This window comes from Macadamia integrifolia, chromosome 2 (assembly GCF_013358625.1).
Source record: "Macadamia integrifolia cultivar HAES 741 chromosome 2, SCU_Mint_v3, whole genome shotgun sequence".
In the NCBI taxonomy this organism is placed as follows: domain Eukaryota; kingdom Viridiplantae; phylum Streptophyta; class Magnoliopsida; order Proteales; family Proteaceae; genus Macadamia; species Macadamia integrifolia.
The window spans coordinates 15,227,147-15,240,832 of NC_056558.1; the positions used below are offsets into that span (position 1 = coordinate 15,227,147).

A 13,686-nucleotide genomic window follows, 5' to 3' on the forward strand; every position below is an offset into this window, starting at 1 on the left:
TACATGCATTTCATCTCTTTCAACTATTTAGTTTCATGTTATTAGGGTTCCATGCGAAAGCACGTATCTCATATTGGATGTAAATAATCCGAGGTGAAGGCTTATAAGGACTTGAGCATCATCCTTTCTTTAATGACTATCTCTTAAGGGTGATCTATATGAATTTCATCTCTTCTAGCTATTTAGTTTTTTTAACAAAAAAAAAAAAAAGTTTTGTAGAGTTAGGGTTTCTCGTGAAAACACCAATCTCACATTAGATATAAATAGTCAGATGTAAAGGCTTATAAGGACTTGGGCATCCTCTCTTTAACAACTAGTTTTTAAGGATGAGTTCTACATGCATTTCATCTCTTCCAATTATTTAGTTTCTTTAATAATAATAATAATAAACACTATTTAGGGTTCATGGTGTTAGTGTTCCCCTCCAAAGAACCAATCTCACATTAGATGTAAATAGTCCAATGTGAAGAATTATAAGGAGTTAAAGGATAGTTTAGGCATCTTCTCTTTAATGACTAGCTTTCAACGGTGAGTTCTACCTGTACCAAACATGTGGTAGCATAGATTGACGATGGCCATTATTTAATCAAGATCATATAGTTTCTTTTTAGTGCAAGCCTATAGAAGTGACGTGTTCTTAGTCATGTCTACCAAATGAATGTAATTCCCTGTAAATAGCCTGATCCATATTGGTACAGACCAATATGATTATATAATCAAATCTCATCACCTCCTAATTTGATGGTTATGAGAGTGCCGTTTCTCTGCTTTTTAATTAGCTTTTGTGGGTCATCTTCCCACATGTTTAAAATGAGCAAGGAGGATAAGAAACCTGAGAAAAAGCTTTAGACCATGTTAATTATTTTGGTTTTCTTAAAAATCTTTTTTTTTTCTAAACCCTAAAAAAGCATGTTACTTATTGAGTTTAAGGGGAGTCTAGATCCCATTATTCATGGGGTACATAACTCGTGGTCTAGATGCCCCTTGGGCAATCGAATCCCATGTGGGAAGGTAACTCCTCTCCTCACATGGGGAGCTGATATGAATTTACGTCAATCATTAGGGTTAATCAGGCCTTTCCCCCCCTCTCTCCCCCCCACCCCCCGGGCCCAAAAAAAAGCAGCTAGGCCGGACCGGGTTCATAGTTACATTGGTGAACTTGTTCTTGCGGGTGTGAATGCTTACAACATTTATGACGAGATGCATACCTAAGCATGCACCCATGGAAAAAAAATGTTCCTTACCTTTGTGACACAAGACAACCACCAAAGAACCATCGAAGTTAAAAAAAGTTAAAAAGCCTAAAGGAGGAATGGTAGAGGCAAGCCAAGCCAAGCAAAGAGTGCTACTTGCTCCACTCATCTTCCTTAAATTTATTCTCTATCCCAATAAGACCCAACACATGAGAATCTCAATAGAAGTATAAAACAAGTGAGCTATCAAACTTTGTTGGAAAATGTTTAAGGCTCTGATCATACTAATAGGAACATTAATGAAATGTTACAATTGGATTAAGCCCTTCATTAAAGGACATAAAAGCTAGTCCACATCTTAAATTGACTAATTAAATCATAGTTTTAGGATCTAATTAGGCAAACTAATTTCATCAAGGTCATCTAATGACAAGAAAACTTCATCTAAACATGAAAGCTCCGTTCCATCATCTTCATCAGCAAATCCACCTTGAGAATCACTATTCCTCTCATAGACTCGACAAAGGACCCAGTTGCTTGAATCCTGCTGACCATCATATATAGAAGATATTAACTACATATAATCAGGGTTTACCAAATAAGTTCAAGGGTTTCTTTGTAAAAAAAAAAAAAAAAAAAAAAAAAACATGAGAACTCATAAATAAAATTGGTTCATATATATATAGTCTACTTACAATTTTTGTATGAGTTCCTCTACTTCTGGAAGATTTACTGCTAGAACCGGAATCCGAAAGGCGATACTCTTGCATTATCCAATTGGTTTTGATGCCGGCCGGAGCTTGGCCGATGTAGAACACAAGATACTTCTTCATGCCCAGTTTCTTGCTACTATTTGAGACTATAGGTTCATCTAAATCCATTGTTTTCCAATACCCATTAGTTGAAACCCGATTCGGAGTTCTTCGGCTGAAGTAATACCACTGGTTTTCTCCTCGCAATGCCTTATCTGCACTCTCCCAAGTCCAATCAGAATAAAGAATTAGAGAGAGAGAGAGAGAGAGAGAGAGAGAGAGAGAGAGAGAGAGAGAGAGAGTATTCAAACCATTAAGTTCCCATGGATCGTATGGATAGAGATCGAGATCGGGGATGAGGTCCGGATGGCAAGGTAAGAGTGATGCCTTACGATGGAGGAAGTGCACGACGAGTTCTTCATCAGTTGGGCAGAACCGGAAGCCAGGAGGGAGGTTGACTCTATCATCTCCCATCTTAATATCAATAAGAAGAAGAAGAGTAGACACTAGAGAGAGAGAGAGAGAGAGAGAGAGAGAGAGGGGTTGTTGTATATATATATTTATAAAGTAAGAGAATGAATGAAGAAAATTAAAAGAAAAGATTGACGTGAGAGAGAAGGTGGTGGTATTGATGATCACAATTGAAGGATGAAGAGGAGAGTTGAGATGAGTTGTGTAGTGGGGAAGGAGGCGGCTAAGGGGAAAGGGTAAGAGACTTTGGAATAACGGGATATGTCTGTTTGGTGTTGGATGAGCCTTTCACCTCCTTAGCATGATCATGATCAGGCTTTCAGCTAAGCAACTGGCAAAGACTTATAAGGAGACTGAAGAGACTTTTAGGTATTTATCGTAATTTCCAACCTTGAGAAGACAAATTAAGATAATAATAATGATGATGATGATGATGTTGCCTTGACCCCACCATCAAACCTAAAACTTACCCTACCATGGTTTGCCATTCATCCACGTGGTAAACTATTCCTTTACCCTAGACGGCTAGACCCCACTCATGTCTGTAGCTCCTCACCACATAACAGAATCTTATTTTTTTAGTCGTCTTAGGAAGACTTTTTGAAACACTAAGCAGTATTCTGTCTTTTACATCTAAAATGGGTCTCTGATTCATGGTTCATACTTCATATTCACTACTTGTTAATCTTCAACCCTAAAATACCCACCACAACCCCCCCCCCCCCCAAAAAAAAAAAAAAAAAAAAACCTTCCAAATTAAGCATATAAGGCCCTATTTGTACAAGAGGTGGGGCCAATTAAGGGTCAATTTGTGGAAAGTATTAAGATGGTGGCCCTGATATCATAATACCCTTTTGATGCTTTTTTCCCCCTTTATGTGAATCACATAAGCTAGTTCTGGTGGCTCAATGGTTTTAGTCTAGACCTAACCCACTGAGAGCATAACCAACAAGGCTGGGAATCTGCCTTTTCTGGGTCTTAAAGTAGTGCCTTCTTGTACACCTTATTTTTCTAAGTTTGTGGGATGTAATTTGATACATGTGACCAAGAGCCATTTGATCATTTTGGTTATGTTTACTAAATTCCATTTTAGTATGTTGGTTGGGTCTGATCCATTTATTGGGTACAATTCTAACTTGATCCTAGCCCTTCTATCCTTGGGTCAGGAAAACCCGGGGTTAGTGGGTCAGTTCATAAACTAATAAATTGACAATGGTGTTTTGATATAAGATGATTAAGGACCATGAAATCGGTCAAGAATGTACTTTTATCTTCAGTATATTTTGAAAACCTTTTTCTTATTTCTATTAGTAATATAGCAGAAAATCAATGAAACTTATCTTTTATAGTTCAGGTATACAAGACTTTTGAATTAAAAACTTTAGAAATCAAAGATATATGAAAATGATTGTTTCTATTTTTCAATTTTATTGTCTATATTTTTAGCAGATTCCAATTGATTTTTGATTGAATCTGATCTGATTTGAATCAGGATTGGAGGTAATGCCTGTTGGGTCAAAGGTCTAGTTGAAATGCACGTTGGAGCTTCTAATGGAAATTAGAATAAGCTTCGAAGAGAATGGAAGAGGGTGTAGTCTTCCAAAGTGGTTGAAGTCTTCAAGTAAAGTAGAGTATTCCAAAAGTGAAGAGAGGAGGGTCTTTTAAAGTGAGAGAGAATAAAGTTTTTAAGAGGGATGAAGTCTTCCAAGTAGGTGAAGACTTCAAAGGGGTGAAGCCTTCGAAGAAGTGGAGTCTCCAAGATAGTAGAATTTTTCAAGGGTGGAAGAAAAGTCCTATTAAAGGAGTGAGGTGCCTACCAATAGGAGTAGCAATAATCATTCAAGTAGTAAAGTTAAAATTTAAGGAAAGAGGATGAGAGAAGGGTGTACAAAGGGCTAGGGTTTGAGAATCAAATCACAATTAATCACAATTAAGTGTTGTATTCTTTTATCCTAATGAAAATTTAAACTTATTTTGTGGATCGATGAAGGGGTTTTTCAAAACTATTATCAACTTGCCCAGCAACCTCCCCCAGGACGACTTGGGATTAAATTTTGTACACCTTCATTAATCTCAAAAATCCCTAGTACTTGTTGTATTCTTGGTGGGACATCTCACTAATCTGCAGACAGGTTCAATGGTACACTTGCCATATTCTTGGGTGTCACATATTATGTGTATATGCATGTTTTATTATCTATGATTATTATTCCCACATTACATTTTGTGCATCACGTACAATTTTGTGTGTCATGTACAATTTTGTGTGTTGTACACAATTTATTGCATTTCTTACATTAGAAGCAGAAAGTTGTTGCCACACAGTAACAAGTGTTACCAGAGTCGAAAGTTGATGGTCCGGCGTGACATGAGAACGCAAAGTGTTTTTAAGACAAGTAGAGTAGAAGGCAATATATTGTAGGATACAGTATGGTTCAAGGGGGTAGCATAGTTGGTAAGCAATAAACTTGATACGAGTCGTAAACTCGGATGTCCTAAGTTCAACTCCCACTAGGCATACCTTGGGCCACTCATACGGGGGTGTTTAGTATTCTTCATTGCTTTTAGTGAAAGTTGAATGGTTCCCATTCAACCCTGGTATGACCCGATCTATGCTGTTGTGGGGTCAGTATGAACCCGCAGGACTAGTCGAGCCAAAGGCTTGAATACCCGTCCTTAGCAAAAGGAAAAAAAAAATATGATTCAACGATAGTGAGGGCCTTTGTGGTATCATGACGTTAAATGTCACATTTTGAGAGGTGTGCATTTCATCTCAGGCAAAAACAATTGTCAAGGGACTAGAGGGGCATTGTTTACCATTCAAGGGACTAGGGTGATGAATAGAGCCAAAATGATAATTGAATACCAGCTATTCAAGAGACTAGCACTGAGGGGTGAAGAATGGAGTCAAAACGATGAGTATCATTCATTCGAGCAACTAACATCAACAAAATGTCAGGTGAAAAATAAAGTGTTCATTATTCAGGAGATTAGTATTAATAGTGTATAAGATGAAGAATGCCTTACCAAAAAAAAAGTACAGTGAAAAATGAAGTCAAGATCATTCGATGAAGAGTAGAGTGCCCATGGCAAGATACAGTGAGAGGGGGGTACAAATGGTGACCCTAAGGCATCATCTTCTCTGTAGTAGTGACATTGACCCTTTAATTGGAAAGCTACTCCTCTTGAGAGACATTAGAAAACTTAAAATCAAAGAATCATCTTTAATTTTAACCTTTCCTCAAATTGGAAAGTTACGTACTGTATCAGTCTAGAGAGACTAGAAATTTTAGATGTTAGTCATAGTCATATCAAGACAATTGACCAATGCCCTACCACCAATATCAGAATATGCAAATAGTCATAACCTTTCTCTAACATTTTGCAATTTCTTTAGTTCTCAATTCATTATGACCTTTCATATGGGATTAAAGATATTCACCCCCCCCCCAATCAATCAATTAGCTTTTTACAGTTCAGAGTTTTCAGGATTGAACTGCTAATTATGAATTGATTTAACTTAAGGATACCCCCAATCCTGGGCCAAAAACAGTCTACACCATAGTTAGCAAATTTTTGCAAATAATTTGGAAAAAATTTGTTTCAACTAAATTTGAAACGAATCTAAATTTTGAATTGGTCCAAATTTTTAAAAAGAAAATTCATGTATTCGAGAGTTTGTGAACAATTCGGGAAATGAATAATATAGCCCGAAAATTTTGGACTCCAAAAAGTTAGTCCTTGAGAATATTTCGTGAATCATTACAAAAAATAGTCCTTGACGGTTTAGCCTAAGAAACACTAGACACACTGGCCAATGGGAGGGGGGTGGCAAGAGTATCTTTGGTGCCAAGGAGAGGTAGCATATATAGTCTTTTCATGCCCGCACTGATCTGGGGTTCCAATGCTAGACTGATAATGTTCTTTTTCCTTAAATAAAAATAAATGAATATTCTGAATATTTTCAAATTTTCAATAAATTAGTTTATAAGAAAATTGACTATTCTTTTACCAAAATTTCAACCATAGATGACTTATTTCTAAATAATTTCTTCTTCCTTTTGATCGAATTTATTTAGGTGAAATAAATTAAACTCGAATTATTCTTCTTCCAAATTATTCCGAAATCATATTTTGTCAACTATCCTACAAGCATAGATGGCCCACCAAGTGAGCAGCACTTTCACTTTAGAGTGCATGAGTACTTGCTGATTTTGGCTTTGATTCAACATCTATAAGAATTTGTACCTAAGCCTATGCACTGTCCAAGAAATTATTTCTCTTACAACAATGAAAATGCTTACAGAAAGCAAGAAAGCCCACCAAACTTTGAATCTAATTCGTCTTGACATGCCGACAATTAGAGCAGTCATTAATCTATACCTTAAAAAAATATTTATTGTCCATCAAGTGATTAGGTTGAATCAATTTGGGATATTTTCATTAAAACCAAAAAAAATGAATAGAGATATGGTTGTCACCCTAGTTTGGAGCTGGATAAGTTTAACTGGTTTAGCAAAACCACTGCCAATAGTAGTAATATATGGATTTTTTTTATTATCTTAATTTGGACCAAAATAAACAGAAATGAAACCCTAATATGATTTTTTCTCATATTTTTAGATCAGAAAAAGAATATACCTAGTGCATAAAGCTCCCACCACTACGGGGTTTAGGAAGCAGGATCATACTGTAGGTGCAGCCTTACCTCAATTCAACTTGAGCCTGTGACCACTAAACTACATCGGAGCAACCTTCTCACTTTTCTGAACCAGTCTAATCCAATCTGTAATGCCCAAAATATTAGTTTCGAAATCTCTTATTATTGACATACAATTTCATTACCAATAACAAATAGGAAAAATGTTCTGTGAGTCGCTGGTTAGGGTGTTGGTAGCTCTCTACGTTTATTTCTTTTTCCATCACATGAAATGATCTTACTAATCTCTTATATATTTGATGCTATTTTATTGCACCTCATTGATACACTCCTATTGCTCTGAGTACAATTCTCCCCTTGAAAATATTACATTGATAGATGAGAAGGTTTTGGAATTAAAAAATGAGGCAATTATTGAAACCCTCCAAAGTAGTGGGGTCAGCCCTCCAAACAAGTCAGGTCAGCTTTAAACAAGCATGTATTCTCAAACAAAATTGACATGTTATTAAACAATCATGAATTGAATGGTATAGTGGTGGAATTTAGTGCTTACGGACTTGTAACTTATCCTTAATGGTCTTAGGAGCTGTGATAGGCATAGGGTTGGCGACGTTGAGAGGGGTTATTGACTGTTTTGACGTATCGTCAGTTCACTCACCTTTCTGTCTATTTTTCCTTCGGTCTTTCTTCTGCTAAACTCTTCTCATCTTCTATTTTTCCTTTGGTCTTTCCATCATGATGATCTACAAGATGCTGATCTTGAATCTCTGTATTCCTTAGATGCAGAGCCTACCGATCTCTCCCTTTTTGCTATTGACTATCCAGATGAGGTTGATCCCCAACACCTCACAGACTCAGACCCAGAGTCTTCCTTCTCCGAGTCCGAGGATTCAGATCCCCTCTACCAGGTCATCCCTTTCCTTTCCAAGGAAAAGGAACCAACTCCTCGTCCCTGTCAGTCTATTACCTTACCGCATGCAGCAGTAACATTAATCCCAGAACCATATGCTAAACCCGTCCATCTAATAGCCTTTTTAGATACAGGTGCTGCAACAACCATCTTGTCCCCAAAGGTCCTTCCCAACCATTTCTGGAAACCTCAAGTCCCTGCTTTGCCATTTTTAGCAGCTAATGGTGAAACCTTCTATATCACCTTAGTTACTAAAAAACCCATTAAAGTTCAACTTCTTCCGACCCTTTCTTTCTCCCATGTTATGTTAGGATCCCAGTGTCCTGGAAAAGACCTCATCATAGGTTTTGATGTCCTGAGTCATCTTCCCCTGAAATGGACTCAGCAAGGTCTTGTGTATAAACAACAACTTCTCCCCTGGTCCCCTTTTTCTAACATATTTCTTGCAGGAACAGGTCCCACTTTGTTTGATGAGTTTAAAGGAAAACTTCTGCAAACCTCTTGTGCAGATTCTCATACAGAATTCCTGACAAAGTGTACACATCCCCTCTGGCAGAATTCAAAGTTCTTCATCTCCTTACCCTTTAAGAAGAATGAAGATATCAATCCAACAAAGGCCAGTCACCCTGGAATGCCCCCTGAACATTTGACACTTGCCGTCCAGGAGCTTAGTCAATTACAAGCTCAAGGTTTACTTGAACCTACGGTGTCTCCCTGGGCATGTCAGGCTTTTTATGTGAACAAAAGAACAGAACAGATCCGTGGAAAAATGAGAATGGTTATTAATTATCGGCCCCTGAACTTTTTTCTGGCTGATGATAAATTTCCATTACCAACCCGTCCTGCTCTGTTACTTCAGTTAGCCTCAGCAACTGTCTTCTCCAAGTTTGACCTAAAAGCAGGTTTTTGGCAACTTGGTATTATTCCTGATGATCGACCAAAGACAGCTTTTTGCGTCCCTGGTCACCATTTACAGTGGACAGTTATGCCATTCGGTTTGAAGACGGCCCCATCAATATTCCAGCGTGCCATGATGCAAATCTTTGCTCCTATACAAGATCAGGCCCTGATTTATATTGATGATATTCTTCTGTTTTCATCTACACAGGATGAACATTTACGCCTCCTTCAACACTTCCATCAGATTGTTCAAGACTATGGAATCATGCTCTCCTCAAAGAAAATGCAGATTGGTGTCTCCACCATTGATTTTCTTGGAGTCACTATTACCAAAGGAACATATGAGCTTCAACCACATATTGCTACCTCTCTACAGCAATTTCCTGATGAACCATTGACAAAACATCAGGTCCAACAATTCCTTGGTATAGTAAACTATATGACTGAGTTTCTTCCTCAACAAATCAGACACACGTCTGTACTTCATCAACTATTGAGAAAGAATGCTCCTCCCTGGTCTTCTGAACACACTGCAGCAATTCATGCTTTGAAGCAGTTAACTACAAGACTTCCCTGTTTACAGATTCCTTCTGATGGACGTAGGATTCTCCAAACAGATGCTAGTGATACTCACTGGGGTGCAGTTCTCCTTGAAGAACACACCGATACTACAAGAACAGTTTGTGGTTACAAGAGTGGCTCATTCAAAACCTCTGAAGCCCATTATCACTCCACTTTCAAGGAAATTCTTGCAGTTCGACGCGGCATTGAAAAGTTCCAGTTTCATCTCATTGGCCACAGGTTCCTTATTGAACTGGACATGTCAAGCTTCCCCCGAATGCTTGAGTTCCGTCAGAAACAGCTTCCGAATGATCAATTACTCCGGTGGGCTCAATGGTTTTCAAAGTGGTCCTTTGACATCAAACTCTTCTTATCTTCTCTTCTCAATAATTTGATGGAAACTTTTGAGTTCACATTGTTGTATGAGACAGTTACTTCAACAAGATAAGGATTAGTTTTTGTTTTTGTTTTTGCTTTAGTTTTTTGGTCTTTGGTTTTTGTTTTTGTTGATTAAGGGAGAGTGCAGCACCAGTGCCTCTCACAGTCTATCTATCTCCTTTGCTTATATAGGTAATTTTTCATGGGAGACAAGAGAGATGAATTGTGGCAGAGGATGCGCTCTCCACAGAGAACATTATCCCTAAACAATAATTGACAATGCAAGGAACAATAAAGAAATTTCAAATTTAAAAGCACTTCATCAAAGTCTTCAAAGTCAGTGTCAATAAACACTAGGATTTCCACATATATTTCTTAGCTATCGAAACAAACATTTTATATAATGGTTATCTTAATTCTTACTAAAAAATCTAAATATCTAATTCAATTTAAAGAATAATACATGCATTATAAAGATAATAAAGTTGACAAACATACGTATCTCTTTTAACGAATTTTTGAGCTTTTAGGTGAAATAATTGGAGGCTCAGTTTTCTAATACAAGGTGAGAAGTTCCATCATTTAATGCGTAGGAAAAGGTTCCACACACTATGTGGAACACTTCTGCACACCAAGACACATTCTGTCGTTACTCGAGACAATGAAATATCTTAAATACCTTTCTATCTGAGGATTTAAAAGCCTCATCCTTTGCCCGAATTAATATATGGGCATTGGAAGAAACCCTCACCCTAAAGAAATATTCTGAGACTCTAGAAGTTTTGGAACTTGTTAAGTTGCACTCAACTCTTTACATTAGGCAACAATCTTGGTCTAGGAATCTCTCTCTCTCTCTCTCTCTCTCATGGGGAAACTCCTCTAAATGATCCACCATCGTCACAAGAATGGCTAATCTTGATGACTCAAATTATTGGCTATATAAACAAGCATGAATTCTCATACAAATTTGATGTGTTATTAAACCATCATGAAATTATTAGTAATAGCTAGGGCTACCTAATTTTAACTTATCCTCAAAGCTCTTAGGGACTTTGATAGGAATAGGGTTGGGCCGGTTGCGATGTTGAGAGGGTTCTCATCGACTTATGATGCATCAATCACCCACCTTATCTCTTTTTATAGACTCCATTGAAAGCTGTTGATGCGAAAGATGAAAGGGTCCATTTGCTGCCTTAATTTGTTGTTTTTCTTCTAGATTTGAAGCTAGATCTTCTGAAGTTTTCTCATGTTTTTTTTTAGGCATTGATAGGAACCTTTCCTTTCAGATTTGATATTAGAATCTGTATGATGATGATTTTAATTGCATTTTTCCTTGTTATTTATCAAGTTTCAAAGCCAAATTTAGTATATGATCCACCATATAATGGATTTTTTTCCCCATAAATGTCCAAATCTTGAATTGAATATTATAGCATCTTGTAGTAACTTTGAGTTGAACTTTACCAAATTAAGGAGTAAGGGATATGCGGACAATAAAGGAACATACCAATGAGATGTGGTAAAACAGTATCATACATTAGAGGGCAACAAAGTCCTTTCATGTGAGAAGGAAAGAGATAAACACAGAAGTGCTAGTGTACCATATCCTAGTGGCTCAAAGAACCTTTTCAAGGGAGAGAAGGTGCCTACACAGGCTTGGGACTTGGTTTTGAAATTGTACCGGATTATACTTATATCAATTTAATAGTTTTATAATTGTGAAGAGTGAAGATGTTGATCGCGTCTTGTGGACATAGGCTAACTAGCTGAATCACGTAAATTCTGTGTTCTTTTCTTTGATTTCTAATTTACCATTTATTTTCTCCACTAATCGTGTGTGGGTTAATTAGTGCTAGGATACTCAACACTATATCATTCAACATTATTAACAGAAAAAAAAAGAGTTGCTTTTCCATATTGGCTTAAAATGTCTACTCCTTGTTATTGTAGTTCAAACCTTTACATACCATGATTTTCTCAGTATTAAAGAGTGTTTAAGCTATTGATGGTCACATCTACATTAATGATATGTGACTAATTATAATTCCCCAAATTTCTAGTAATATCCTTTTGAGTTACGCATGCTATGATAGAATTAAAAGGAGTCAAGTTGATTTCAACAACACACCATGGGACAATCTCACTACCATCCTACAAAAAAAACAGACAGCCTACTACCCTATACAAAAGCACATGCTAAAGCATCCAAAAGAAAAATTGATGGTGGTACTCAAAATTGAGAGTTGGTTATGGTGGCAGCTAGACTAAATAAGTCTAATCTTGGCTGTGTTGGGCATATTTCATCAAAACTTTCAAATGGTTATGTATATAATTCTTTTATTAACATCTTTTATTTATATATATATATTTTTTAAATATATAACAGATTTTTTTTTTTATGAGGGTAAAATCTTATCATTTCACATATGTATTTGAAAAATGAGCAAGATAATGACTACTTTTGTCATTTCACATTTGTATAAAAGAGACTATTTGATTGAATTAGAGTCTAAAATTTGACACGTGACTATTTTAGACCATGAACTCTTTTTTCCAAAAGTTGGAGCAGTAACATCAACTCTCCAAGTAACAGAATAATAGTGGGCTTGTTCCTACCATGAGCATATAGTTTTTTCCCAACTAATATTTGTTGATTTCTTATATATAAGATTAGGGCCACAGGCTTTGATATCTAGTTATTACGCCAAAAAAAAAATTGAAGAAGAATGAAGAGGAAGAAAAAAAAGCTTTGATATCTTGTCCATTTGGGCTTTGTCCAGCTACCCTCAGCCTTATGAGAGTACTAGGCTTTTTGGTTAGTAAAAGGGAAGATTGCATCCATATCATGGTTCATGATCCCCAGGTTTCCATACACAACCTGACATCATTATTCCTGCAATGACTTTCTAAATATTTATATACAGCGTTGTTCACATAGGCTACCAAGAAAGTAATTGTGAACTATTGTCTCCTTCTTCTTCTTCTTCCTTTTATTTTTTATCAAGGTGTCTGAGTCAACTTACGCGCACTTCGACTAATCTTCAGGATTTTTTTTTTTTTTAATCAAGGTGTCTGAGTCAGCTTATGCGCACTTCGACTAATCCTCAGGAAGATTAGCACAGTAACCTGCTGCCACAGTCTCTGCTTAAATCGTAGATGTACAAATGGGATTGTCGTGCGTTTATCCACACAATCCCCAATTCATCCTAACCATCTAGACAACCCATGAATGAATCAGAATCATAAGAACACAAACTCTAGAAATAATAGAATTAAGGGACTAATAACTAATATCTGTAGCTGATCTTTGTCACTTCTAGGGACTGGCTACTGATCTTAACTCTATAGAGTACACCCACCCAACACTACCCCTTCCCCCCACCACACCCCCCCCCCCCCAAAAAAAAAAAAAAACCATTTGGCAAAGGAATAGGTTATGATCATGGGGTGTCAACATGCTATCATGGATGATTATCATGATACTTTGGTGACGAGCAGGATTATAGAGCCCCCACATGATGATCTCAAATTTGCTTATGTCACACACCCTCAATATATGCGTCAACATTACATTTATTCTCTTGTGGAGAGGAAGAGCTAGGGTAAGGAGGGTAAAATTGTCCATTTATTAGTGATATGGGTGACCAACTACAAGTCAATCACTTGCAAAGGCAGCCAAGGAATAAGCTCTACCTATATACATCTCTCACTTTCTCCATCCACTACTTCCCTTTCTCCCTCCCTCTAAACCCTTATGAGAGTCCCCCACATTGGCAACAATGATTATTAAATACCCACATCATATCCTTACCCACAAATTCTTAAACCTAATATTTCATATTTATTTCATTTTATAAAAGT

The 13,686-nt window shown here is 36.9% G+C and overlaps 1 protein-coding gene across 1 annotated transcript; it reads right to left on the minus strand.

Annotated features, from left to right (window-relative positions):
• Nucleotides 1-1,425: 1,425 nt before the first annotated feature.
• On the minus strand, nucleotides 1,426-2,704 carry LOC122087943 (NAC domain-containing protein 104-like). Its single transcript, XM_042657080.1, has 3 exons — nucleotides 2,257-2,704; nucleotides 1,889-2,160; nucleotides 1,426-1,740 (listed from the first exon to the last, which is right to left on the minus strand). The coding sequence occupies exons 1-3, from the start codon at nucleotides 2,417-2,419 to the stop codon at nucleotides 1,585-1,587; spliced, it is 591 nt and encodes a 196-aa protein (XP_042513014.1). The 5' UTR covers nucleotides 2,420-2,704; the 3' UTR covers nucleotides 1,426-1,584.
• Nucleotides 2,705-13,686: the final 10,982 nt, after the last annotated feature.